Source organism: Rhinoraja longicauda, chromosome 4 (genome assembly GCF_053455715.1).
Source record: "Rhinoraja longicauda isolate Sanriku21f chromosome 4, sRhiLon1.1, whole genome shotgun sequence".
NCBI lineage: Eukaryota > Metazoa > Chordata > Chondrichthyes > Rajiformes > Arhynchobatidae > Rhinoraja > Rhinoraja longicauda.
The window spans coordinates 76,278,548-76,306,516 of NC_135956.1; the positions used below are offsets into that span (position 1 = coordinate 76,278,548).

The 27,969-nt window shown below is 41.9% G+C and overlaps 1 protein-coding gene across 3 annotated transcripts in view; it reads left to right on the top strand.

The window, feature by feature from the left end:
- prex2 (phosphatidylinositol-3,4,5-trisphosphate-dependent Rac exchange factor 2) overlaps nt 1–27,969 on the top strand; it is a 264,841-nt gene that overhangs the window by 93,706 nt on the left and 143,166 nt on the right. For all 3 annotated transcript variants that reach the window (XM_078398119.1, XM_078398117.1, XM_078398118.1), the window contains 6 exons: nt 1,058–1,200; nt 8,524–8,616; nt 9,360–9,508; nt 18,336–18,421; nt 24,173–24,309; nt 27,274–27,397. In XM_078398119.1, the coding sequence (XP_078254245.1) occupies nt 1,058–1,200; nt 8,524–8,616; nt 9,360–9,508; nt 18,336–18,421; nt 24,173–24,309; nt 27,274–27,397 (732 nt within the window). The remainder of the gene's footprint in view (nt 1–1,057; nt 1,201–8,523; nt 8,617–9,359; nt 9,509–18,335; nt 18,422–24,172; nt 24,310–27,273; nt 27,398–27,969) is intronic.

Here is a 27,969-nt window from a genome sequence, read left to right on the forward strand (position 1 = left end):
ACAGGGCCTTGGTGAGACCGCATCTGGAGTATTGTGTACAGTTTTGGTCTCCTAATCTGAGGAAAGACATTCTAGCCTTAGAGGGAGTACAGAGAAGAGTTCACCAGATTGATCCCTGGGATGGCAGGACTTTCATATGAAGAAAGACTGGATAGACTAGGCTTATATTCGCTGGAATTTAGAAGACTGAGGGGGGATCTTATAGAAACATATAAAATTCCTAAGGGGTTGGAGAGGCTAGATGCGGGAAGATTGTTCCCGATGTTGGGGAAGTCCTGAACCAGGGGGTCACAGCTTAAGGATAAGGGGGAAGTCTTTTAGGACCGAGATGAGAAAACATTTCTTCACACAGAGAGTGGTGAGTCTGTGGAATTCTCTGCCACAGAAGGTAGTTGAGGCCAGTTCATTGGCTATATTTAAGAGGGAGTTAGATGTGGCCCTTGTGGCTAAAGGGATCAGGGGGTATGGAGAGAAGGCAGGTACAGGTTACTGAGCTGGATGATCAGCCATGATCATATTGAATGGTGGTGCAGGCTCGAAGGGCCGAATGGCCTACTCCTGCACCTATTTTCTATGTTTCTATGTTTCTATTTTACCATAAATAAAAATAATAACATAGTAGGGCACCAGTGGAGGCCTATTGAGTCTCTTGATGAGCTCTCCAGTTCACAAGTTATAGGCCATTCGGGCATCGAGTCCACTCTGCCATTCAATCATGGCTGATCTCTGCCTCCTAATCCCATTTTCCAGCCTTCTCCCCATAACCCTTGACACCCGTTCTAATCAAGAATTTGTTTATCTCTGCCTTAAAAATATCCACTGACTTGACTTCCACAGCCCATTGTGGCAATGAGTTTCACAGATTAACTACCCTCTGACCAAAGAAGTTCCTCCTCACCATCTTTCTACAAGAGCGCCTTTTAATTCTGAGGCTCTGGTCCTAGAGGTCCTCTCCAGTTAGTCTAAATTCCTGACTTCCTTATCCTGACATATCCTTGCTGTTACACTTTGAATTGAAATGATGTATTTGTTTACATTGTGTTTTTTTTTGTTGCAGTACTGGAAAAAAGTGAATTTAAAGATGAACCCCTCTTATTCCGCTTTTTTGCTGATGAGGAAATAGAAGGCTCAAACTTAAGGCAGAAGCATATGCGTCATGACTTGAAAATAGTTGAAAATGTTATCGCTAAGACATTGTTGGTAGGTAGCTCTGACTCACGCAGTAAGAAATGATGTGAAATGGGAGTGCTTGGATGACAAATATAAGCATTCAAAGCAGAAACAATAATTAATTTGACAATGTTAGGAATTATGTATCATCCCTTAAGTACATTTTACAATTATATGTAAAATTCTTGCTCCTGTAACTTGATCTTTGTATATTTGTTGTATGTAATTTTTTCAAGTATATTTTTAAATTTAAAACTAACAAATCGTCATAATAGAAATTAGTTTTTGTCTAATATCTGTTCTCTTAATTACTGTTGTTAGTAAATTAACATGGATATTTCATTCACATAAATTGTCATGGATGAGTAGATTTCAAAAAAATAAGCTAAAAATTTCAAAACTCAATGTACTTAAATGTGTTGAATTCTGTGTATTAGTTCCATGCTGCTTTTTCAAGGTATTGCCTCATGCCTCTCATTCAGTATGTTGTAAGTTCAAATTTTGCTCTAACTTTTAAATTCAGATTCAGTTGCCACAAACACCAGAGTGCAGTGGAATTTGTTATTCACACAAAGCTCAGAGTAAAGAGTGTAAATACAGAAATGATAAATACAGCAATAAATAGAATAATAACTGAAAAACAGCAGAATGGTGCAAGAGTCATGGAGTGATATAGCGTGGAAACAGGCCCTTTGGCTAAACTTGCCCACACTGGCCAACATGTCCCAGCTACACTAGTCCCACCTGTCTGCGTTTGGTCCATATACCTCCAAACCTGTCCTATCCATGTACCTGTCTAACCGTTTCTTAAATGTTGGGATAGTCCCTGCCTCAACTACCTCCTCTGGCAGCTTGTTCCATATATCCATCACCCTTTGTGTGAAAAAATTACCCCTCAGGTTTAAGGTGAAGGGGAAAAGATTTAATAGGAGTCTTTGTCCTCTGGTCCTTGATTCACCTACTCTGGGCAAGGGACTCTGTGCATCTACCCAATCTATTCCTCTCATAATTTTATACACCTCTATAAGATCACCCCTCACCCTCCTGTGCTCCAAGGAATAGAGACCCAGCATACTCAACCTCTCCCTATAGTTCAGACCTTCCAATCCTGGCAACATCCTCATAAATCTTCTCTGTACCCTTTCCAGCTTAACAACATCTTTCCTATAGCATGGTGCCAAGAATTGAACACAACACTCTAAATGTGGCCTCACCAACGTCTTGTGCAACTGCAACATGACCTCCCAACTTCTATACTCGATACTTTGACTGATGGCCAATGTGCCAAAAGCTATTTTAATCACCCTATCTACCTGCGACTCCACCTTCAAGGAACCATGCACCTGCACTCCTAGATCCCTCTGCTCTACAACACTCCCTAGAACCCTACCATTCACTGTGTAGGTCATGCCCATATTAGACTTCCCAAAATGCAACACCTCACATTTCTCTGTATTAAATGCCACCAACTATTCCTCGACCCATCTGGCTAATTGATCTGGGTCCTGCTGCAATTTTTCACAACCATCTTCATTATCTGCAAAACCACCCACTTTTGTATCATCTGCAAACTTGCTAATCTTGTCAGGTATGTTCTCATCCAAATCATTGATATAGGTGACAAACAGTAACGGGCCCAGCACCGAACCCTGAGGCACACCACTAGTCTCAGGCCTCCAGTCTGAGAAGCAACCTTCCACCATTACACTCTGCTTCCTTCCGTGAAGCCAATTTTCTATCCATTGAGCTATCTGATGCGATCTAACCTTCCAGAGCTGCTTACCATGCGGAACCTTGTGAAATGCTTTGCTGAAGTCCATATATACAACATCTACGGCCCTGCCCTCATTAACCTTTTTGGTCACATCTTAAAAATAATTAATCAGATTTGTGGGACACGACCACCCACGTACAAAACCATGCTGACTATCCCTAATCAGCCCTTGTCCATCTAAATGCCTGTATATCCTATCCCTCAGATGTTTGTAACGTAATCTAAAGTAGTGCAAAAAATTATTAAAGTACAATAATGGAATAACCGAATGAGGTAGAGTAAAGAATAAAAGTGCATGATCGCACCTCTGATTCAATCTATCCTTCTAAGGAGCAACAGTGGATCGTTACTTTGTCAAAGTTTTAACAAACAAACAATCTGCTGGAGGAACTCAGTGAGTTGAGCAGGATCTGTGGGGGAAATAGGTGATTGATGTTTATTGTTGTTATAGATTCCAGCATCTGCAGTCAGAAAGTCAGAAGTGATAGGCGCAGAATTATGCCATTTGGCCCATCAAGTCTACTGCGCCATTCAATCATGGCTGATCTATCTCTCCCTCCTAACCGCATTCTCCTGCCTTCTCCCCATAACCCCAAACACCCGTATCTTGTTATTTTCTCCAGTCACTTGTATCTCCTTGTTTTCTCTCTCAGTTCATCTAGAGGTTCGTCAACCACAACTGTTAACTTGTTTTTTTCCCCACAGATGTTCCCCAACCTGCTGAATGATTTCAGTGCTATTTATTTTTGCAACTAATGTTACTCAATGTCTGCAGTTAGCATTGTTTGTTATTGGTGAATGTTCTTGTGCAATCCACTGCGGAGAAAATTATACTGGATTAGCAGTTGAATTGAAGGAAAAGATTGCTAAACTCTTGTTTGCTTTGGTGATATGCAGAGGTGGATTTGCAGCTGTTAATCTAAACATCTCATCAGACCTGTAATAATTTTTTTGTAGAATGATAATTTCTTACATATGAGCAGGAATGACTCTGTGGGGGTTCTTTTCTTGCCAAAATTAGCACAGTAAACAGAAAGAAGGAAACCAGATGAAATGGGATCTGAGGCAGATGCAGCCCTCTGGATATTAAACCCACTCAAGATCTTAGCAAGAAGTATTGTCTGACAACATTAAGGATTGCAAAAGAAACTAGTTAAATTCTATCTGATAGCACAAAAAGACCTGCTTCGTATTATTTCCTGTGGCTGTTAAAGGGCATATCTTGATGGTGGATTTAAGTCACTGGCATGTTTCAAGCAGCAATGCAAACCAAGCATGTTTCTGATGGATTAGGCACACAATCCTTTGAACACTCGGTGAATACACCGATGAGCCAAAACATTATGACCACTGACAGGTGAAATGAATAACATTGATTATCTTGTTACAATGGCACCTGACAAGGGGTGGGATATATCAGGCAGCAAGTGAACAGTCAGTTCTTGAAGTTGATGTGTTGGATGCAGGAGAAATGGGCAGGAGTAAAGACCTGAGCGACTTTGACAAGGGTCAAATTGTTATGGCCAGACGACTGGGTCAGAGCATCTCCGAAACGGCAAGGCTTGTGGAGTGCTCCCGGTCAGCAGTGGTGAGTACCTATCGACAGTGGTCCAAGGAGGGACAAACCACAAACTGACGACAGGGTGTTGGGCGCCCAAGGGTCATCGATGCGCTAGGGCAACAAAAGCTATCCCGTGTGGTCCGAACCGACAGAAGGTCGACTGTGGCACAAGTCACAGAAAATTTAATGGTGGTCACAGGAGGAATGTGTCACAATACACAGTGCATCGCACCTTGCTGCGTATGGGGCTGCGTAGCCACAGAGTGCCCATGATGACCCCTGTCCACCGTCAAAAGCGCCTACATTGGGCAAATGAACGTCGGAACTGGACCTTGGAGCAGTAGAAGAAGGTCGCCTGGTCCGATGAGTCCCTTTTTCTTTTAGATCACGTGGATGGCCGTGTATGTGTGCGCCATTTACCTGGGGAAATTATGGCACCACAATGCACTGTGGGAAGACGACAAGCCAGTGGAGGAGGTGTGATGCTCTGGGCAATATTCTGCTGGGAAATCCTGGGTCCGGCCATTCATGTGAACGTCAATTTGACATGCGTCACTTACCTAAACATTGTTGCAGACCTGGTACACCCCTTAATGGCAATGGTATTCCCTGATGGCAGTGGCCTCTTTCAGCAGGATAATGCACCCTGCCACACTGCACACATAGTTTGGGAATGGTTTGAGGAACATGATGAAGTGTTCACATTGTTGCCCTGACCTCCAAATTCTCCAGATCTCAATCCGATTGAGCATCTGTGGGATGTGCTGAATCGACAAGTCCGATCCACGGAGGCTCCATCTTGCAACTTACAGGACTTGAAGGATCTGCTGCTAATGTTTTGGTGCCAGACACCTTCAGGGGTCTTGTAGATTCCATGCCTCGGTGGGTTGGCGCTGTTTTTGCGGCACACGGAGGACCAACAGCATATTAGACAGGTGGTCATAATGTTGTGGCTTATCAGTGTCTGTACAGTTTGGATACTACAAGGCAAAATCATGAATCATTTTTTCTCTTCATTATTACGTTGCTAGTAGTTCCCATAATCCCCAGAGAGAAATAATAGACAATATTCACTAAACTGTGGTTATCAGGCAACTAAATCATCCTACCACCACGAGAGAGCAGTCCCGAACTAACTACTTCATTGGTGACCCTCGGACTATCTTTGATTGGACTTTACTGGCTTTACCTTGCACTAAACTTTATTCCCTCATGATGTATCTGTACGCCGTGAATGGGTCGATTGTAATTGAGCATTGTCTTTCCGCTGACTCAGCTTATCACTGTACCTCGGTACACGGGACAATAAATTAAACTGAACTGAACTGTACATTGCAATGACACAAACCACCACTTTTGACTCTCCAAGCCAATAAACGTAATGTGCTAAAACAAATATTGCGCTTAAATGTGAAATATTCACACAACTTTGACTGTATATTTGCGGTCTTTCCTGGAAGGCAGTAGAACGTTCTCCTGTTCAATAGAACTTTCTCTTAGCATCGTGGACCTTAGCTTCTCCAAAACAATAAGAGCTGAAACTGAGGTTTCATTCATCATTGAAAATCAGGAAAAAATGCAGTTGTTGGAAATTGGAAACAAAAGGAAAAAAATATTGAGAGCTTGTCAGGCTAAGGTCAAACACATTTCTGTTGACATCACAAGAGTGTCGGGAGGAACTGCCAATGCTGGTGTACATTGAAGATAGACACAAAATGCTGGAGTAACTCAGCGGGACAGGCAGCATCTCTGGAGAGAAAGAATGGGTGACGTTTCGGGTCAAGACCCATCTTCAGCCTGTCCCGCTGAGTTACTCCAGTATTTTGTCATGACACAAGAGTGTCTGTAAGTGTCCTGATGTCTGTAACTGTAATTCTGCATTCCATCCCCACACTGACCACTGTGCCAAGAAACAAGATCTAGGTCTTTGAACTGTGCAAAAGGGAACAATCTGGAGCAAGTTACTTACTTTATGGATTGTGCTTTCTCATGTTTTCCTGGAGTTGTTTGTGCAGCTCTTTCATTGCCGTCATGGTTAAATATTGTTGTCATTACTTGACAATAGTAAATATTGCTGCGGGGATAAGCTATTGATGAAGTCATCTGGCTGATGAGGGCTAAGAGAGAGGTAGAGAGAGAGAGATTAATCCATTGATCCGTTGAATGTGGAGACTAGGACGGAACTGCAGATGCTGGTTTAAACTGATAGACACAAAATGCTGGAGTAACTCAGCGGGACAGGCAGCATCTTTGGAGAGAAGGAATGGGTGACGTTTTGGGTCGAGACCCTTCTTCAGACTGGTTGGAAACTGGTTGGATGGAAAGTAAGGTAGCGGGGAACACCATTCTTGCTCACTCTGGTAGAGAAGTGGATGAGAGCAGAGGTGTGTGAATTTGATGGCAGGATGGAATGGAGTCCATGGATGAAGAAGGATAGAGGAAGTTTACTTCAGATTGTTGTGGGAGTCCGTAGGCTTGTAATTGATGTTTGTGCAAATATCTCCCTGAAGATGGTGACAGAGAAATCCAGAAAGGGAAGAGAAGAGACAGACTTGGACCATGTGAAAGTAAGAACAGGATGAATATTGGCAAAGAAACTAATTACATTTTTTGAGTTCCATATGGGTCACACGAAGCAGTTATAGAAGCCAATGTAGTTGTCAATGTACTGGAAAAAATTGATGAGGGAACTCAGATAGCAGTGAATTAGAGATTGTTCCATGTAAGCAACAAAAAGATAGACTAAGCTTGAGCACATGCAGTTCCCAGATCTAAATCTTTGAGCTTTTTTTGTAATCTCTCGCTTGACCCACTCTTATTAGCCTATCTCCCAGATGACTTTATCACATCTTATCACAGTGCACCTGAATATCATCTTCAGAGATATTCCGTGTGTCGATCCAATCCACCCACTCTCGCTGCAACTTAAAACTGAGTAGTTTCTCTCTTCCAGATTTTACTGAAGGGTCTTCAACCTGAAATATTAACTCTATTTCTTTTTCCACAGACTTCCCAAAGTTGAGAGTTTTCAATATATTTTTGTTCATACTTTGACGATGATATTTTAGTTGCTTTAAATCGCAATGTGATCGAATAGTTTTAACTCATTAATTTGTTCATTTATTTAATGTATTGATTTAACCATGGAAACAGTACATCTAAGCAAGATGTCACCGTTTAATGCAATTCTTAATTGCAAATTGAAGGTTATTTATTTCATTCACTTCAGTGAATAGGTTGACACCAAATGGTCATGATATTGTCACTGCTGACGATGTTCGAAGTTACTGTTCTGCTTTCAATGGCTTCGAAAAGTACAAAAACATGGGCAGATTAGCAATGCTGAGATTGCAGCAATAGATGCCAAGATTTATAATGTGTCGTTTAATGTACATTTTTCCTCGGGTGAAAATGTCAAAGACTAGATGACATGGCTTTAAGATGAGAGGGGCAAAGTTGAAAGGAGATGAATGGGGCAAATGTTTACGCAGAGAGGGGTGGGCACCTCAAACGCACTGCCCGAGTTGGTGGTGGAAGCAGATACAATAGTGGTGTTTAAGAGGCTTTTAGATAGGTGCATGCATATGCAGGGATCATATGCACGCAGAGGAGATTAATTTAACAGCGTCATGTTTGGCACAGACATTCTTGTGCTGTACTTTTCTAAGTTCCATCTTCTCCATTACTCTAAAGTCTAGACCATTGCGTCAGAATGCTTTGAAACATTTTGATGTGGTAGGAAATCCAAGTACCACATGGCATGTTTCTCTAAACGGAGAGGTTTTTTTCCCATCTAAAAGATCTTAAAATAGATCTAAATAACATTAATGTCATGGACATGCTGTGCACATGTGGTTGCCTGTGCAATTAGTAATAAAATAATTGGTGCAATGCAGCATTTTAAAGAAAACAGCATATGTGACCAATTGATGTTAGGCCATGCAGATGTTTAAGTTTCTGTTATAAATTACTCAAACTATAGTCTTAACTCTTTTGTATATTCTTTCACTGTCGTTAGATTAAAGCTCAGGATGAAAGTTATGGATTCACTCTGGAGGAGAGAAACAAGGTTCCTATTGTGAAATCTGTGGAAAAAGGATCTTATGCTGAGGTGAAGTTCAGCATATTTAAAAGTAAATCTTTTGGGGAATGATTGTTGCATTTTGAATTATCATAAATTTGTGAAAAAAAATATTGCACAACATTTAATGTTTGAGTAGTACGTTTGTACCACTAAGTATTAAAATCCTCAGATGAATGACGACTGATCTGGACATTTTCAGTTGCTGTTGCATATTGGAGTTTAATGCCGTTTACTGCAGGCTTAGTTGAGGTTTTCTTCTGCCCGTTTACCAAATGGTAGGTTGAGGGGTGATGAGTTGGGGAGGATGCCATGCACAAAGTTTAGGAAATTTGGAACAGAATCATGATGATCACCACCTTTTCCTGGGCAAAACCTGGCAATAGATTCCCCAGCTCATCAAGGCTAGGCATGGTATTTGAAGCAAAGGCAAAAAAAAATAATATCCTGTTGAATTTTTAATTAATTATCAATATTTACAGTGGAAAGTCTAAAGAAAATGACTTGTTTTATGAGAAATATGTAATGCTGCTATAGTAACAATCTTTAAAAAAAAACAGTATTGGGCACTAAACATCATTACTGTTGCACAGCTAATTATTTGATTATGATGTTTGACTAAACTATGTCTACACCCTTGGAACTATCTGTAAACACAGGCTTTAAATGATTCACAATGATCTTGTATGACTCAACTTTCTGCTGTTTCTGTAACATTTGCTCTGTTGTGTGCAGAACTTATGTGCATCCCATTTTTATGTGATTCCACACAGATGGCAGGCCTGGAGGTTGGGAAAAAGATTTTTGCTATCAATGGAGATGTGGTTTTCCAAAGACCCTTTCAGGAAGTTGAATGCTTCCTGCAGCAATGCATCAATAGCAGGAGGCCTCTCAGGGTGCTTCTAAGCACAAAGCCACGAGAGTAAGTGCTTTTAATTTAGCTCATGCATGCAACAATGGAACACCTGCCTCAAAAATAACCCTTTTTGTTTTCATTCACCAATGAACAATTCTAGATTTCACCCAACAACCTTCAGTCTTCAAGGATACAATAGGAAAAAAAAATCAACTGATGAAAATGATTTGGTTTACCTGAGGTTTACGATTACCTGATCTGTGCTGCTTATTGAATTATTTTTCAAAATTCAGTACCTCCTCAAACCTCAGTTCCAGATGTTTAAATTGCAAACATTTATGAAGAGCCATTGACATTTGATCCACTACATCCTAACTCTACAGTGCTGGAGAAAACTTAGCTGTGGTGGCTAAAGCTTGCTGTCTTTAGTGCACGAGGTTCACTTCCCGGTAAATTCTCTTCTGAAGCTTAAAGAATCATTTAATTTCATGTAAAAATGCAGAGTGAAGGCATGATTCCTTCTGTATTATTTTGTGAAAATTTTCCCTGGAGGATGTTTTAGGGAAGTTTGCACATGAAAGTCTGGCAGCGTCTTTGGAGGGAGCAAATCCAAGAATGTTCCAGGTTTTTGACTGACCAGACAACGAGGTGGCCAACAGATCACCAAGGTTTTATTGCTGAGGATCTTTAAAACCTCCTGCAGCAACATGCAGTTTTCCACTGATTCCCAAATTAGAGACTAGTGAAACAATTCATTGGGGTGAGAGTAGGAAAGATCATCATGTTACCTAGCACAGTCATTGGACAAAGAAAGTTCTGACTCTAATTGGGCAGCCACTTGTGATGTGATGATTTTACGTTTATATGCATTTTGACTTGCACTTACAACGTTCATGATCTCAACCATGTCATCAGGAGAGGAGACTGGGCAACTGAAAGATAAGAGCTTCATCCCACAAACCAATTTACAACTGGAAGTAAATGAATGGAAACAATTTTTTTTTTCAGTTGCATTTCTTGATGCATGTGCAGATGATGAAACTTTACATTATGAAAAATTGCAATCCGGACCGTACTCTAGGATCGCGACCCTCTGTAATTCTGGGGTTGCCTGTAATTCTAAGTGATTAAATGTTAGATATTAAACTTGGATCGTTGAGCATGAAATGTTTGTAGGCCAACAACAACTTTGTGGATCATCCCAGCAATGAAGGCACAAGAAACTGCTGTTGCTGGAATCTTGATTGAAACAGTGTTCGAGTAACTCAGCAGGTCAGGCAGCATCTCTGGAGGGAATAGACAGGCGATGTTTTGGGTCGTGTTGCTCTGAGTTACTCCAGCACTTTGTGTGTTTCACCCTAGAAATAATAGTTGATACTTAAATGACTTAAATCATTCTATGGCTAAAAATGAAATAGAAAAATATACAGCAACATCAATTTTTCAATTTAATGTTACGTGATCTGCCTTCATGAGAAAACTTGAAAATGTATTTTCTTCATTTTGCCATTATTAGGAGAAACAGTTGTTGAGGGCAAGCTAAAAAGCACAAGCTAAATTTCATGCATTTTTTTTTTCCTGAAGATAATTGAAGATTTGTAGTCTTTAATGCTAGAATGTGTAACAGTAGAATGCGCATAGGATTTGTCTTATGATCTATTTTGCACCGGGCCTGTTGGCATATTCACAAAGGAACTGAACTGTCAGTTTGCTTTTCCAGAGTTTGGACACTTAATACTTATCCTTGTGTTGAACTGCCTCAGAAGGCAGTGGAGGCCAATTCTCTGAATGCATTCAAGAGAGAGCTAGATAGAGCTGTTAAGGATAGCGGAGTCAGGGGGTATGGGGAGAAGGCAGGAACGGGGTACTGATTGAAAATGATCAGCCATGATCACATTGAATGGCGGTGCTGGCTCGAAGGGCCGAATGGCCTACTCCTGCACCTGTTGTCTATTGTCTATTGGTTAGGACTGACATTCATTTGTGCTTGGGATCCAACTAGATGGCCATTATACATGCAATAGAAAGCCGAATTATTTATCATTTTACCCCTGATGAAAACAAATAATCTTACCCAGGAGTATGAATTTGTTTGAAATTGAATGTGAGGAAATGAGAGGTTTAATGAACACTTGTACAATATACCATGGCGAGTCTGGACTGTGATCTCGAGTATTTTAGTTATATGATGTTTTCAGTTAATTTCTGTGCAAAAGAAAGTGGTACATTACAATACATTTCCAATCAATACACACCAACCCCCTTTTTGCTCTTATCCTACCATTGAACATCATTTTTTCATTAAAGTGTTACCATACCCAAGGTAATATAACAGCTATTCTATTAGCAGTTATATTACATTGAGTAATGTATATTTTCCCCATATTCACAATTTGTTATTTCATTATTTTTTTTTGCATATTCCTTCTCTAAAATATTTTAATCAAACTAAGTGCTGAATGATAAAATTATGTTTTGATTACATAAAATAAAATAATTTAACCAAGATTTTCTAGTTTTGAATACCAATCAACTGAAATGTACTTAATATTATTTTCATAGAATCAAATAATAATTGATAAATTAAGTTATTCTTTAGATAACTTCAATATCAGGAGATGAATAAAATAAAATAATGGAAAAATAAATATTTCAGTCCAAGTGGTGAGGCAGCTGCTGCTCCAATTGAAACATATGTATATGCCTCCTTTCATTCTTTGGTTTTTCAACATGCATCAATTGGATGCACTGATCCTGAAGTGCTCTGGTATTGCAAATGAGACATCCTCTAATTGGGCCATTCTTATTACTTCCCTTCGATTGAGTTGGTGAAGAAAATTGGAATCTGGAGAAACGTATATCTGGAGTTCTGACCATAAGACTCCCGGTGGAATGAAAGATATTTAGCATGCATTCTGCAACGCTGTACCTTCCAGCAGCTTCTAAACTTGTAGCAGATCTGCCAGTGAGTACAGAATACCAGTGCGAACCCCTTTGCCCTTTTCAATTGCCTGATTTGCTGCCACATTGGTGGCCCAGCGGTCGAGTTGCTGCCTTACAGCGCCAGAAATCCGAGTTCCATCCTGAGTACGGGTGCTGTCTGTACGGAGTTTGTATGTTCTCCCCATAACTTGCATGGGTTTTCCCTGGGAGCTCCGGTTTCCTCCCACACTCCAAAGGCCATACAGGTTTGTAGGTTAATTGGCTTGGTAAAATTATAAATTTTCCCTTATTGTGTGCAGGATAGTGTTCGTTTATGGGGATTGCTGGTTGCTGCGGAATTGGTGGACTGAAGGGCCTGTTTCCGCGCTGTATCTCCAAACTAAACTTTAAAAAATTTAATAAAAAGTGCAGTAAGATAGAAGATCTTTTCTAATTTATTCAAATGCATTCTTGCTGCTGTTAAGACCATCCTTGATTTCTTGCATTTGCTTCTCGATTCATATTTAAAACAAATCCACAGACTCTTGTTTTGGGTGGGAATTTAATCCAACACCAATCTCATTTTAACTCTCCTCTCATTCCGAGCAACTGTACAATTGTGTACACTGCCAAATTCTGGACCACACCAACATGCTGGGGGCAATTCATTATCATCACTTAATCGATGAGTCCTCGCATCTTCAGGATGTGGGAGGCAACCAGAGCACTTGGAGGAAACCCACATGTCACAGCGAGGAGATGCAAATTTGATTTCAGCATTTCAATTCAACGTGCTGTTTCCACACTCATCTCTCTGTTATTCATGGAGTCTTTCAACGAAGTCCATCACGAACTGCAAAGGGGTCTTTTATTCTCCATAGCACTGAATAATCCTTTGATCTGAATTCACTTCAGTAGCTTAATATTTGTGTTATATTTTTATATTTTAGCACGTTTTATTTCAACTTTTAATTTCTTTAATAATATATCGCAGTTGTTAAATACTTGACAGAGTTTACCTGCAATACTTTTCTATCAAAGCTTCCTCTCAATCTTTATTGTTTCTTTCTCATTGGATATACATTAATTAATATATAATAAAACTGATGCCAAACTTACAGATTTTTGACGTTAATACCTTGACACATTTTACTTCAATTTTAATTTATTGCATGGTAGTATTAAATGTTTTCGTGAACTCAATGAGTTAAAAAAGACTGTGGGAACTGGAGGCTCTGGAGAGTTTCAAAGGGGTGTGGGAAACAGCATCCCACATAGTTTAAGGGGAACTGGGGAAATAGGTACTAAGTGCTTTTGGAGGGAATGCATGAGATGCTGCCCGAGTGAATTTAAAGGAAATGCAGAAAACAGGGCTCCCGTGAGTTTACAGAGAACAGAAGAAACAGATTTCTGGTGATTTTGTAGGGAATGTAGGAAGTTGGGCCCCAGTGAATTTGGTAGGACTGTGGGAAATGAGGTTTGAGTGAATTTAAAGCCAGTGTGGGAAACAGCATTCAGTGAGCCAAATGCTGAACTGTTGGGATTTCTGAACGAAAGAGTTTATGCTACTTGTAATGCCGGCGACAATGTGTCCCCGATGAACTCAATGTATTCTGTGCATTATCAAAAGACTCTGGTGCACTCATGCCTGTGGTCACTGGAGCAGATATCAGATTGGCCTTCCTGTGAGTGAACGTGCGGAAAGCACCAGGCCTGGATGACCTCGTCCTTTAGATCCGTGCGGATTAGCTGGTAGGAGTATTCAAGGACATTTAAATATTTCCCTCCTCCATTCTGAGGTTCTCACCTGCTTTACGAAGACCACTATCTTAATGAATGCAGTGCAGTGACTCTAATGCCCACCGTCATAAAGTGCTGTAAAAAGCTAGTCATGGTCCACATTAACTCCAGCCTTCCAAACAGTCTTGATCCTCGGCTGTTCGCCTATCGTTGCAACAGGTGCATGGCAGATGCCATCAACCTGGTCTTACATTCATCATTGGAACACCTGATAACAAGGACACCCACTTAAAAACATCCTATTTATTGACTATGGCTCCACCTTCAACACCATAATCCTAACCAAATTCATGTCCACACTCCTGGACCTAGGTGTAAGCACCTCCTCTGCAATTGGATCCTTGTCTTCCTGACTCACAGACCACTGTCAGAGCCCTGCTGGAATGTGTTCTCAGCATCTTTGTCTGCTTCCTACACTCACGACTGTGTGGCCAAATTTAGTCTAACTTCATTTACAGGTTTGCAGGACAGACTGTTGTAGAGGGAGATTAAGGTCTGGTGCTCGTCTGTGTGTTTGCAGGACAGACTGTTGTAGAGGGACGGATCTTGACAATGACTACTGGACAGAGATAGGGAGCATAGTAACCTTGTACCATTACAGTAACCTCACTCTCCATGCCCCAGTCAGCATCAATCTTGACAAGTGGAGATGGTCGAAAGTTCCCTGGTGTAAATATCATCAACAATTTGTCCAAACCAACTACTACGGCCCAAACAGTACATTTATGCCTCTTCTTCCTCAGAAGACTAAAGAAGTTCGGTGTGTCTCCAATGACTTGTGCACAGTAGAAAGCATCCTATCAGGATGCATAAGAACTCCCCCGGATGGCCCTCTACCTTCTTTAGACCTTTTCATTTCCAACTGCCGGGGGGACATCAACTGCCTCAACTTTTCCACTCCCCTTGCTTACTCTAACCTCCCCCCCGCTGAACCTACAGCCCTCTGCTCACTCTGCAGCAACTGACTTGATGATCAAACTCGTTGACAAGGCGACAACTCTCAGACACCTCCTCCTACTTATCCTTGGACCATGACCCCACAGACGAGCACCAGGCCTTAATCTCCAACACCATTTCTGATTTCATCACTTCCGGCTCTCTGCTCTCTAAAGCCTCCAACCTTATTGTTCCCCAGCCCCGCATGGCCTGATTTTATCTTCTCCCCAGAATCCACAAACAATGGCAGACCCATTGTTTCTGCTTGTTCATGTCCCACCGAATTAATTTCCATATACGTTGACTCCATCCTATCCCTCCCTACCTATGTCCAAGACACCTCACATGCTCTTCGTCTCCTTAATGACTTCCGTTTTCCAGGCCCCCACTCCCACATCTTTACCATGGATGTCCAGTCACTCTACACCTCCATCCCCCACCAAGAAAGTCTTAAAGCCCTCCGTTTCTTCTTCGACCGCAGAACCAGGCAATTTCCGTCCACCGATACTCTACTCCGCCTAGCAGAGCTGGTCCTTACCCTCAACCACTTATCCTTTGACTCCTCCCACTTCCTCCAAATCCAAGGCGTAGCTATGGGCACTCGCATGGGCCTGAGCTATGCCTGCCTCTTTGTAGGGTGCATCGAACAATCACTGTTCCAGGCATACACTGGCCCAATCCCCAAACTCTACCTCCACTACATTGACGACTGCATTGGTGCTGCCTCCTGCACCCATGCAGAACTCACTGACTTCATCAACTTTACCATCAATTTCCATCCTGCACTCAAATTCACTTGGATCATCTCTGACATCTCCCTACTGTTTCTAGACCTTACCGTCTCCATCACAGGAAACAAACTATTGACCGACATCTGCTACAAACCTACTGACTCCCATAGCTATCTAGACTACACTTCTTCCCACCCTGCTTCCTGTAAAGACTCCCCTACTCCCAATTCCTCCGTCTATGCTGCATCTGCGCCCAGGATAAGGTTTTCCATACCAGGGCATCGGAGATGTCCTTATACTTTAGGAAATGGGGGTTCCCCTCTTCCATTATAGTTGACGCTCTCACTAGGGTCTCCTTGATATCCCACAGCTCCACTCTTGGTCCCCCTTCCCCCCATTCATAACAAGGACAGTCCCCCGTGTCCTCACCTTTCACCCCATCAGCTGTCACAAAGAGCATATAGTCCTCCAACATTTTTGCCACCTCCAACGTGATCCCACTGCTGGCCACATGCTGGAAAATTGTTCCCAATGTTGGGTGAGTCCAGAACCAGGGGACACAGTCTAAGAATAAAGGGGAGGCCATTTAAAACAGGTAAGAAGAAACTTTTTCACCCAGAGAGTTGTGAATTTGTGGAATTCTCTGCCACAGAAGGCTGTGGAGGCCAGTTCACTGGATTAATCTAAAAGAGAGTTAGATAGAGCTTAGGATAAGGTTCTCCATACCAGGGCATCGGAGATGTCCTTATACTTTAGGAAATGGGCTCGTGGAATCAAGGGATATGGGGAGAAGGGAGGCACCGGTTACTGATTGTGGATGATCAGCCATGATCACAATGAATGGCGGTGCTGGCTTGAAGGGCCAAATGGCCTCCTCCTGCACATATTTTCTATGTTTCGATCTTCCCATCGCCACCCCTTTCTGCTTTCCGCAGAGACTGTTCCCTCTGAAACTCCCTGGTCAACTCATCCCTTCCCAACCAAACCACCCCTTCCCCAGGTACTTTCCCCTGCAATCGCAGGAGATGCAACACGTGTCCCTTTACCTCCCGCCCCGACTCCATCCAAGGACCCAAACAGTTTTTCCAGGTGAGGCAGAGGTTCACGTGCACCTCCTTCAACCTCATCTACTGTATCCACTGTTCCAGGTATCAACTTCTCTTCATAAGCGGGACCAAGCGCAGGCTCGGCGATCGTTTCGCTGAGCACCTCTGCTCAGTCCGTCTTAACTTACCTGATCTGTCGGTTGCTCAGCACTTCAACTCGCCTTCCCATTCCCAATCTGACCTTTCTGTCCTGGGCCTCCTGCATTGTGAGAGTGAGGCCCAGCGCAAATTGGAGGAACAGCACCTCATATTTCGCTTGGGAAGTTTACACCCTGGCGGTATGAACATTGACTTCTCTAACTTCAAATAGCCCTTGCTTTCCCTCTATATCCCCTCCCCCTTCCAAGTTCTCCCTCCAGTCTTACTATCTCCGACTACATTCTATCTTTGTCCCACATCCTGACATCTGTCTGAAGAAGGGTCTCAACCCGAAACGTCACCCATTCCTTCTCTCCAGAGATGCTGCCTGTCCCGCTGAGTTACTCCAGCATTTTGTGTCTATCAGACTGCAGCTTGGCTTGGTTTGGTAACAGACCTTCCAAGACTGCAAGAAATTGCAGAGAGTTGTGAATACAGCCATGACACAAACCCTATCTCCCTGCTCTCTCATTGTCTCCACCTACAGCTCATGCTGCCTCAGGAGAGTAAGCAACATAAGCAAGGACCATTTTCACCTCAAACATTCCCTCTTCTCTCCTCTCCTGTTGGACAGAAAATGCTAAAGCTTGAAAGCATGTACAACCAAATTCAGGAAGATTTTTTCCTCACTGCTATTAGACCATCGAACAGGCCTCTCATTGGCTAGGATGTAGTTCTGATCTCCCAACCTGCATTTTTTGAAATCTGCACTTCCTCTAGCTGTAATGTTATAACCCTGTAACATTATATTCTGCACTGGTATTTTTCTCTTTGCACTGCCTGTTGCACTTGTGAATTGCTTGATTATACTTGTTTGTTGTGATTTGACTGGATAGCCTGCAGTTTTTACTAAATCTCAGTCAGTGTGACAATAACAACCAACCAATATCAATATTTTTCAGGCCTGTAAAATGGTCTCTATAAAAGTAAAAAATCGTCTTTCAACCCAGAAATGCTCTGAAATCTCATCATTTTCTTTTCTGTGGATTGCCTATGTTTGTCCTGCCTTGTGCAATGGGACATTAAGAAAGAGACACAAGAAACCTTATAATATAAAGGAAAATAAATTTGAATCTCATCGTACAATGACCTGATTTATTGAAAATTGCCAATTGCTATTCAAATAATTTTCCTCAATTGCTTTTTCCTGATTTAGTGTCTGGATTTTCTTTTAGATCATTTTATTTTCTAATTAAAAATACCTGTCATTTAGTACGTCACAAAATAGCATTAATTACCACGTGGATTTTCTTTGGACAGGACAATCAAGATCCCGGACTCTGTGGACGGTCTTGGATTTCAGATTCGAGGATTTGGTCCATCAGTTGTCCATGCTATTGGCAGAGGTAAAAAGATTTTTTGCCAAACAAGTTTAACGTCAGCTACTCACAAGCACCTGGCTGACAGCTGGACCCTGAGGTGGATTATCTCAGTTACTGTTTTAAATCAGCCTCATTGTGCACTGGTGTGTACTTTTACCAATGGACCACGCTGAATGTTTCACTTCAAATGTTGTACTGTTGCAACTTGTAATTTACGTTCCATGGTTGTACTGTTTCAACCCGCATATTTATTAGTCATGAAATTTAGAATGGTGAATAGTGAACATCATGAATAGTGAAGGGCTTGGATAGAATCGACGTGGAGAGGTTGTTTCCACTAGTGGGAAAGTCTCGGACTAGAGGTCATAGCCTCAGAATTAAAGGACGTTCTTTTCGGAAGGAGATGAGGAGGAATTTCTTTAGTCAGTGGGTGGTGAATTGTGGAGTTCTTTGCCACAGAAAGCTGTGGAGGCAATGTCAGTGGATATATTTCAGGCAGAGATAGATAGATTCTTGATTAGTATGGGTGTCAGAGGTTATGGGGAGAAGGCAGGAGAATGGGGTTAGGAAGGAGAGATAGATCAGCCATGATTGAATGGCAGAGTAGACTTGATGGGCTGAATGGCCCAATTCTACTCCTACAATGCCCTCCATGGGACAAAGACCCATTATTTATTTATTTGCCTCTGTACTCCACAATTTGAGATTTGTAATAGAAAAATTCACATGTGGTTAAAGTGCACATGGTCAGATTTTAAAAAAGGCTATTTTTATACATTTCAGTTTCACCATGTAGAAATTACAACAGTGTTTATACATAGTCCCCCCATTTCAGGGCAACATAATGTTTGGGACACAGCAATGTCATGTAAATAAAAGTAGTCATGTTTAGTATTTTGTTGCATATCCTTTGCATGCAATGACTGTTTGAAGTCTGCGATTCATGGACATCACCAGTTACTGGGTGTCTTCTCTGGTGATGCTCTGCCAGGCATGTATTGCAGCCATCTTTAGCTTTTGCTTGTCTTAGGGGCTAGTCCCCTTCAATTTTCTCTTCAGCATATAAAAGGCATGATCAATTGGGTTCAGATCGGGTGATTGACTTGGCCACTCAAGAATTGACCATTTTTTAGCTTTGAAAAACTCCTTTGTTGCTTTCGTAATATGTTTGGGATCATTGTCTTGCTGTAGAATGAACCGCCGGCCCATGAGTTTTGAGGCATTTGTTTGAATTTAAGCAGATAGGATGTGTCTCTACACTTCAGAATTCATTATGCTACTACCATCAGCAGTCGTATCATCAATGAAGATAAGTGAGCCAGTACCTTCAGCAGCCATACATGCCCAGGCCATAACACCCCCTCCACCGTGTTTCACAGATGAGGTGGTATGCTTTGGATCTTGGGCAGTTCCTTCTCTTCTCCATACTTTGCTCTTGCTATCACTCTGATGTAAGTTAATCTTCATCTCATCTGTCCACAAGACCTTTTTCCAGAACTGTGGTTGCTCTTTTAAATATTTTTTGGCAAACTGTAACCCAGCCATCTTATTTTTGTGGCGAATCAGTGGTTTGCATCTTGCATTGTAGCCTCTGTATTTCTGTTCATGAAGTCTTCTGCAGACAGTGGTCATTGACAAATCCACACCTGACTCCTGAAGAGTGTTTCTGATCTATCGAACAGGTGTTTGGGGATTTTTCTTTATTATCAGGAGAATTCTTCTGCTCATCAGCTGTGGAGGTCTTCCTTGGCCTGTCAGTCCCTTTGCGATTAGTAAGCTCACCAGTGCTCCCTTTCTTCTTAATGATGCTCCAAACAGTTGATTTTGGTAACCCTAAGGTTTGGCTGATGTCTCTAACAGTTTTATTCGTGTTTCTCAGTCTCATCATGGCTTATTTGACTTTCATTGGCACAACTTTGGTCCTCATGTTAATAAACAACAATACAAGTTTCCAAAGGAGACGGAAAGACTGGAGGAAAGACTAGGTGCTGAGAGCTCTCTTATATCTGCATTAAGGAGGCAATTAAACACAACTGAGCAATTACAAATGCTTGTAAAGCCATGTGTCCCAAACATTATGGTGCCCTGAAATGGGGGGGGGGGGGGGGGGGGGAACTATGTGTAAACACAGCTGTACTTTTTCCCTGGTGAAACCAAAATGTATAAAAATGGCCTTTAATAAAATCTGACAATGTGCACTTTAACCGCATGTGATTATGTTTCTACTTTAAATCACAAATTGTGGAGTACAGAGGCAAATAAATAAATGATGAGTCTTTGCCCCAAACATTATGGAGGGCACTGTATATCTGGGAGCACCAGTTAAGAGGACATTGAAATGCTGCTGGAGGGATACGGGTTGCTGAAGAGCATTAATGGGACTGCTTCGAATTGGTGGACTGGGCCACATTCAAGAATTTATTAGTGGACCTGTTGAATATGTTACAGTCGTTACCAACCTCATGCAGAAATGCTTCGATGAGTCAATATGTGTGAATCAATTCCTGCCTCAGAAATTACTTGGATCCACTTCAATTTGCTTTTCTTCAAAAACAGATTCACATCAGATTCTATCTCTCGTTTCCCTGTCCCCCGACTCTCAGTCTGAAGAAGGGTCTCGACCCGAAACGTTACCTATTCATTTTCTCTAGAGATGCTGCCTGACCCGCTGAGTTATTCCAGAATTTTGTGTATATCATTGGCTTTCCACTCAGCCCTGGGCCATCTGGATAATCAAAATACATACAGCTGTTGGATCGACTATATTTCAGGATTCAACACAGTTGTCTCTTCCAAACACATTACCAAGCTCCAAGACCTGACCTCCGCACCTCCCTTTGCAACTGGTTCTTTACTTCCTCAATAGCAGACCTCAATCAGTGCAGATCAGTCACAACATCTGCACACTGGTTATTAACACAATGTGTACTTAGCCCCCTGGTCTACTCTCTTTATGCCTCATAATAAACAATGGCTAAGCTTCGCTCCAGTGCCACCTACAGATTTGTGGGCAACATCATTCTTGTTGGCCTAATCATGGGTAGTGGTGAGTCGGCATGCATGAGAGCGATTGAACAACTGGCTGAATGGTGCCACAACAACAACAACAACCCCGCTCACAACGTCAACAAAATCAAATATACTAATCGTTGACTTCAGAAAGGGGAAATCAGAAGACAATGTGTCAGCTTTCACCAAGACTGTACGATCGTTTCGCTGAACACCTTCACGCAGTCCACTTTGGCCTGAATGATCTCCAGGTTACCAAACGCTTTAAGTTGGCGTTCCCATAGTGATCTTTCTGTCCTGAGCCTCCTCCATTGTCAGAGTGAGGCTAAACGCAAATTGGAGGAACAGCATCTCATATTTTGCTTGGCAGCTTTCAACCCAGTGTTATAAATATTGATTTCTCTAACTTCAAGTAGCCCTTGCATCTCCTCTCTCTCCGACCCTCCCGCAAAGCTAGTCATCTTAATAGTTTCACAGTCGTCCTGTTAAATATCACTGTATAACTACCTCTTCTTGCGTATGGTGTGCACAGCCTAAAGTTGTAGGTCAAGGGTAGACATCCAGGCCAGGGCAGCATCAGTTGCTGGGTGGATGGCCTTGATGCCACCAGGAAAAAGCCTCAGTGAGCAGTCATTCACGATGTTTGGGATGGTCTGGTCTGGATATCCGCAGTCGCAAGCAGGGCTTTCTGTCTGTCATCCCCCACTTGGGCAGGTGATGGGCTGTTCTTGCATGGAGGGTGCCGATCCTGTTCAGGGTTAGCCATTGCTTGCGATGGAGGTCAAATCCCAGTGGTTTCACTGTATAACTAGTTGACACCTACTCCACAGCCAACCATGGACCTTTGTGGGCCCCACCTTTCCTTGATCATCATTGCTTTTTGCAGATCTTCCATTCTTTTGTTTTATATCTCTCTATATCACCATCTATATCCCTCATTTCCATTTCCCCAGACTCGCTTTCTGAAGAAGGATCTCGATCTGAAATGTCACCTATTCCTTTTCTCCAGAGATGCTGCCTGACCCGCTGAGTTACTCCAGCTTTTTGTTTCTATTGTCAGTTTTCATTGGTGGGTTGGTGATGGAAAGTGTTAGCAGCTTCAAATTCCTGGGCATTAAAATATTGGATGACCTTTCCTGAGCCTCGTACAAAGATAGAATCACGAAGAAGGTTCGCCAGCATGTCTACTTTCTTTGAGGTTTAAAGAGATTTGTCAAGTCACCAACCTTCCTCAGAAACACAAACTTTCTCAGAAGCACGATAAAAAGTACTGGCATTTCAAACACACAGGTGTGCAAGAGTCTCCAGGGACTAGTGACTCAGCTCAATCCATCTCAAGCACAGCCCTTTCTACCATTGATTAATCTACATGAGGAGTTGCCTCAAGAAGGCGGCATCTATTATCAAGGATCCCTACCATCTGAGCTGGCTTCAGGCAGGAAGTACAGATGCCTGTGGTCCCACACCACCAGTTTCAGGAAAGCTGAAACCATTGGGTTCTTGACACCTGCTCAACCCCCTAAACCCACCCTTATCCCCTCTTGCACAATAATGTTTTATAGACAATAGACAATAGACAATAGACAATAGGTGCAGGAGTAGGCCATTCAGCCCTTCGAGCCAGCACCGCCATTCAATGCGATCATGGCTGATCACTCTCAATCAGTACCCCGTTCCTGCCTTCTCCCCATACCCCCTCACTCCGCTATCCTTAAGATCCTAATTGAATTTTGCATGTATTGTCTTGTTTTTGCAGTCTTTTTCTTTACCCTGTGTTGTAGAATATATGTGTAATTTATATATAAGTTACATATGTATATTTTATGTTTTTGTGTATTGGCTTGGTCAATATGCCTGTGATGCTGCTGTAAGTAGATTTTTATTGTACCTGTACATACGTGCTTGTGCAGGTGGCCATAAACTTAAATTGACTTGACAAAGTCATGTTGGCCATCCCTGATCATCCCTGCCTTTCCAAATGGTCATGTATCCCATCCTATGTAATTTTCTCCTGACATTTCCTACCACTGATGTAAGGCTCATTGGCCTGTAGTTACCTGACTCATCCTTACTGCCGGTCTTAAATATAGAACTAACATTAGTTATCCATCGGTAGACACAAAATGCTGGAGTAACTCAGCGGGACATTCTTCTCATACCTCAACTGTGGCTAACAAAGATGCAAAATCTCCAGGGCCCCAACAATCTACTCCATTGCTTCCCAAAGCAGCCCGTGATAATGTAACCTGATTATCTGATTAACTTGGGGATTTGCTGATCATTATGTCTTGCATGACAAATAACACCTTGAACTTAATGAATCTCGACCATCATTGTGATCGTTATTACTGTTCCATTCTATTATCTCAATCTACATAGGATTTTTGTAATCGTGTGTATATTTCTCCAGAATTTCTACTTTATCTGTTTAATATAACCTGGTGTTTCAGAGCTTCCTTGTGAATTCCATGCCAGTGGCCTTATTGCTTACACTTGCTAATGGAAGTGATAGAGTGGAATATGGTAATATATCCAAGATGTAAAAGGCTAATTGTTCTACCATTGGTATAAACGGTGCATCAATTTTTAATTAATCAGTCCAGTGTTTTGAACTGTATTTAACTTGGGCATTATTGCCATTTTATTATTGATGAAATAATGAGGCTTAAACTTTCATGAAATATTGCATTATCCACTATTAAAGCACAAAAGACCAAAATTGATATTGTACTTCAAGTTTTCTGATGGCCTTTTTATGTGGCATAGGAACTGTGGCAGCGGGAGCTGGCCTGCACCCTGGCCAATGCATCATCAAAGTAAATGGGATCAACGTAAACAAAGAGAGTCATGCAAGTGTGATAGCACATGTCACAGCATGTCGGAAATACAAGCGCCCTTCACAGGTAAACACTTGATTTTTTTGGTCAGTTCGGAAATATTTGAACTTACTGAAAATTAAACTTTATTCACAAAATGCTGGAGTAACTCAGCAGGTCAGGCAGCATCTCAGGAGAGAAGGAATGGGTGACGTTTCGGGTCGAGACCCTTCTTCAGACTGATGTCAGGGGGGGCGGGACAAAGGAAGGATATAGGTGGAGACAGGAAGATAGAGGGAGATCTGGGAAGGGGGAGGGGAAGAGAGGGACAGAGGAACTATCTAAAGTGGGAGAAGTCGATGTTCATACCACTGGGCTGCAAGCTGCCCAGGCGAAATATGAGGTGCTTGCTGTTCCTCCAATTTCCGGTGGGCCTCACTATGGCACTGGAGGAGGCCCATGACAGAAAGGTCAGACTGGGAATGGGAGGGGGAGTTAAACCTTTGTGCTTTTAAAGTCGGATATCTTTATCAAGAAAATAAAGGGGTTAACAAAGTGGCACGGGCTGGTGGTTGGCCGGAGGACTCGGAGGTTCTAGAGTCTAACAACAACAAAAAAGACAAAAGTTCACAAGAAGTGAGAAAATTGATTTTGAGAAAAAAACATTTTGTGTCTGTGGTTACCTAAATAGGAAGAAGGTGGGTGGGTAGTTGTGGGACTGCTCGAGACCAAGACCGATGAATTTAAACGAGGATGCAAAAAACTGCAGATATAATAAATAAATCAAATTAATTGCATCAGTTTTCACCATGAGATAACAGGTGGGCTAATTTCAAATAAATTCCAGGAGGGCACCAGCAAATTGGAAAACACCTAACCAGATTCACTTGTACAAAAAGGGAAGAATGCAGAAGATTGGGAACGAAATGCTTGTTAATTTAATGTCTACAACTGGCAAGATGATAGAAACCATAATCTTTCTTGAGTAGTACAGGTGTCAGAAGTTATGGGGAGAACGCAGGAGAATGGGGTTAGGACGGAGAGATAAATCAGCCATGATACATAGGCCAAATGGCCTAATTCTACTCCTATTCCTTATGACCTTATGACCATAATGAAAGAGGAAATAACTAATTGTTTAGAAACCTGGACATAATTCAGCCCAGTCAACATGATTTTATGGAAGGTACAACCACATTTGGCAAACTTGGTCTGAAGAAGGGACCCGACATGAAACGTCACCGGTCCATGTTCTCCAGAGATGCTGCCTGACCTGATGAGTTACTTCAACATTTTGCGTCTTTTTGAGGATGTGACAGGGAGTTGATTGAGTGTAAAACTATGGATGTAGTGCATTTAGATTTCCAAAATGTATTCGTCAAGGTCTTGCATAAGTGCATTATTTATGCTTGGGCATAAATTAAGAATCTAGGTTAATGGAGGAAGTGTATTGAAAACTTGTTGTTGCATGGAAATCTCAGAGCTGGACCAATGGGTTCTTTTCAGGCTGGAAGGATATAACTGATGGAGTACCCCAGGGATCAGTTCTTGGCCCTCAACCGTTTATTATTTGTATTAATGACCTGGAGGAGAGAATAAAATGTAAGGTTTGCAAGTTTGTTGATGATGCAAGAATAGGTGGAAGGACATTCTGTGATTTGCAAATTATGGTTCTCCAATGAGTGAATGGAAGATTGAGTGATTGTGCAAAAACCTGGCAAATGGAGCTTATTGTGGGTAAATTGTGAGGCCATGCAACAGGGTGAAGGGATTAAAAGGCTGATTATTATTTAAACAAAGAGAAATTACAACTGAATGAAGTCCAGCGGGATTTGTGTGTTCAAGTGCACGAATTGCAAAAGAAGATAGCAGGCATGTCCAACATGAGATTAAGAAGCATGTTGGCTACTATTGGTGTTAAAGAATGGGGAAGTTTTATTGCATTTATGGAAGGTAAAGCATATTTGCCAAACTTGGTTGAAGTCTGAAGAAGGGTCCCCACCTGATGCAGAAGACTGTGGAGGCAAAGTCAATGGATATATTTAAGTCATAGATAGATAGATTCTTGAAAGTATGGTTGTCAGAGGTAATGGGGAGAAGGCAGAAGAATGGGGTTAGGAGGGAGAGATAGATTAGCCATGATTGAATGGCGGAGTAGACTTGATGGGTCAAATGGCCTAATTCTGCTCCTGTCTAATGATCTTATGATGGAAACTTGGAGTTGATGCTGTTCTGAATGCTTGTTGCATTGACCTTTGATATGATTGCGGCTTCAGGCTTGTTGGATGCAGTGCGTCCATTAGATTGTAACCATTAAGACAATAAATTCCAATTTGGTTAAGGAGCTAATGGAACAAATGACTTTGACCTGCATGACATTGAGCTTTTGTTACAGCATAACAACACAAGATACGTCAATCTAACGTGGCAATCTACCACAGATTCAGAGTTGTGCAAACTCCACAGACAGCAAAGTCAGAATTGAATTTGGTTTGTTGTTGAGAGGCAGCAGCTCTGCTAGCTGCTTTACTGTGCTGCCAGTGTACCATGATGGTGTAGAAAGCACTCCACTTATCACTTGACTTCCATACCATTCATTTAAAAACTGGTTAAAATTTCTCCACTTTCCTCCCCTTTCAAAAAAATGCAACAGCTTTTATTAACATCTTTAGAGATTAAGATGGACTACGAGGTCCATCTTGGAATTATTCAGCACCTAAAAATATATGTTTAGTAGCAGTTAAATGGCCTCACTGCCAATTTTGCTTACCGTCAACTGGATAGCAATATTCTGTTGTACATGATCCCAATAAACAATGGGTATATACATTAACTCATGCAAAGGTCTATCCTCCACTGCCTTCAGCATTGCATGTTTAGCAGAGATCAGGTTGGCAGTAAATCTGAAAATTGCAATACCTTTTTATAACAATAGATAAACTGTGTCCAGAGATTTCCATGCTTGCTTATGAATTCAGCACAGAATCAGCATGAAATGACAATGGTGAAATTAATTTTACCCGTAGAATAACTTTTGTTTTGGTCATGTAGCAAGACTCCATTCAATGGGTATATAATAACGCTGAGAGTGGTCAGGAGGATCTTCAGAAACTCTGTTCAAAGGGTCCAGCTTCAGGAGGAAGTGACACTGATGTGCAAGATGGTTTTAATGAAGGTAAGCCGCAGTTACATGTTAATGAAAATGAAACAGAGAATACCAGAGATGCACAGCAGGTTAGGCAGTATTTATGAGGAGTCAGAGTTTCAGAAAATTGACAAGTCAAGTCAAGTTTATTTGTCACATACACATACACGATGTGCAGTGAAATGAAAGTGGCAATGCCTGCGGATTGCGGACATTTCATCAGAATGTTAATACTCTTACTATCACAGGGCGGCACGGTGGCGCAGTGGTAGAGTTGCTGCCTTATAGCAAATGCAGCGCCGGAGACCTGGGTTCGATTCCGACTGTGGGTGCTGTCTGTACGGAGTTTGTATGTTCTCCCCGTGACCTGCGTGGGTTTTCTCTGAGATCTTCGGTTTCCTCCCACACTCCAAAGACAAATGAAGGTTGTAGGTTAATTGGCTTGGTAAATGAAAACATTGTCCCTAGTGGGTATAGGATAGTATTAATGTGCGGGGATCGCTGGTCGGAGCGGACCTGGTGGGCCGAAAGGGCATGTTTCTCTAAAAAAAAAAAAGGAAGCTGCATGACATGCTGAATATTTCCAGCATTGTGTTCTTGTA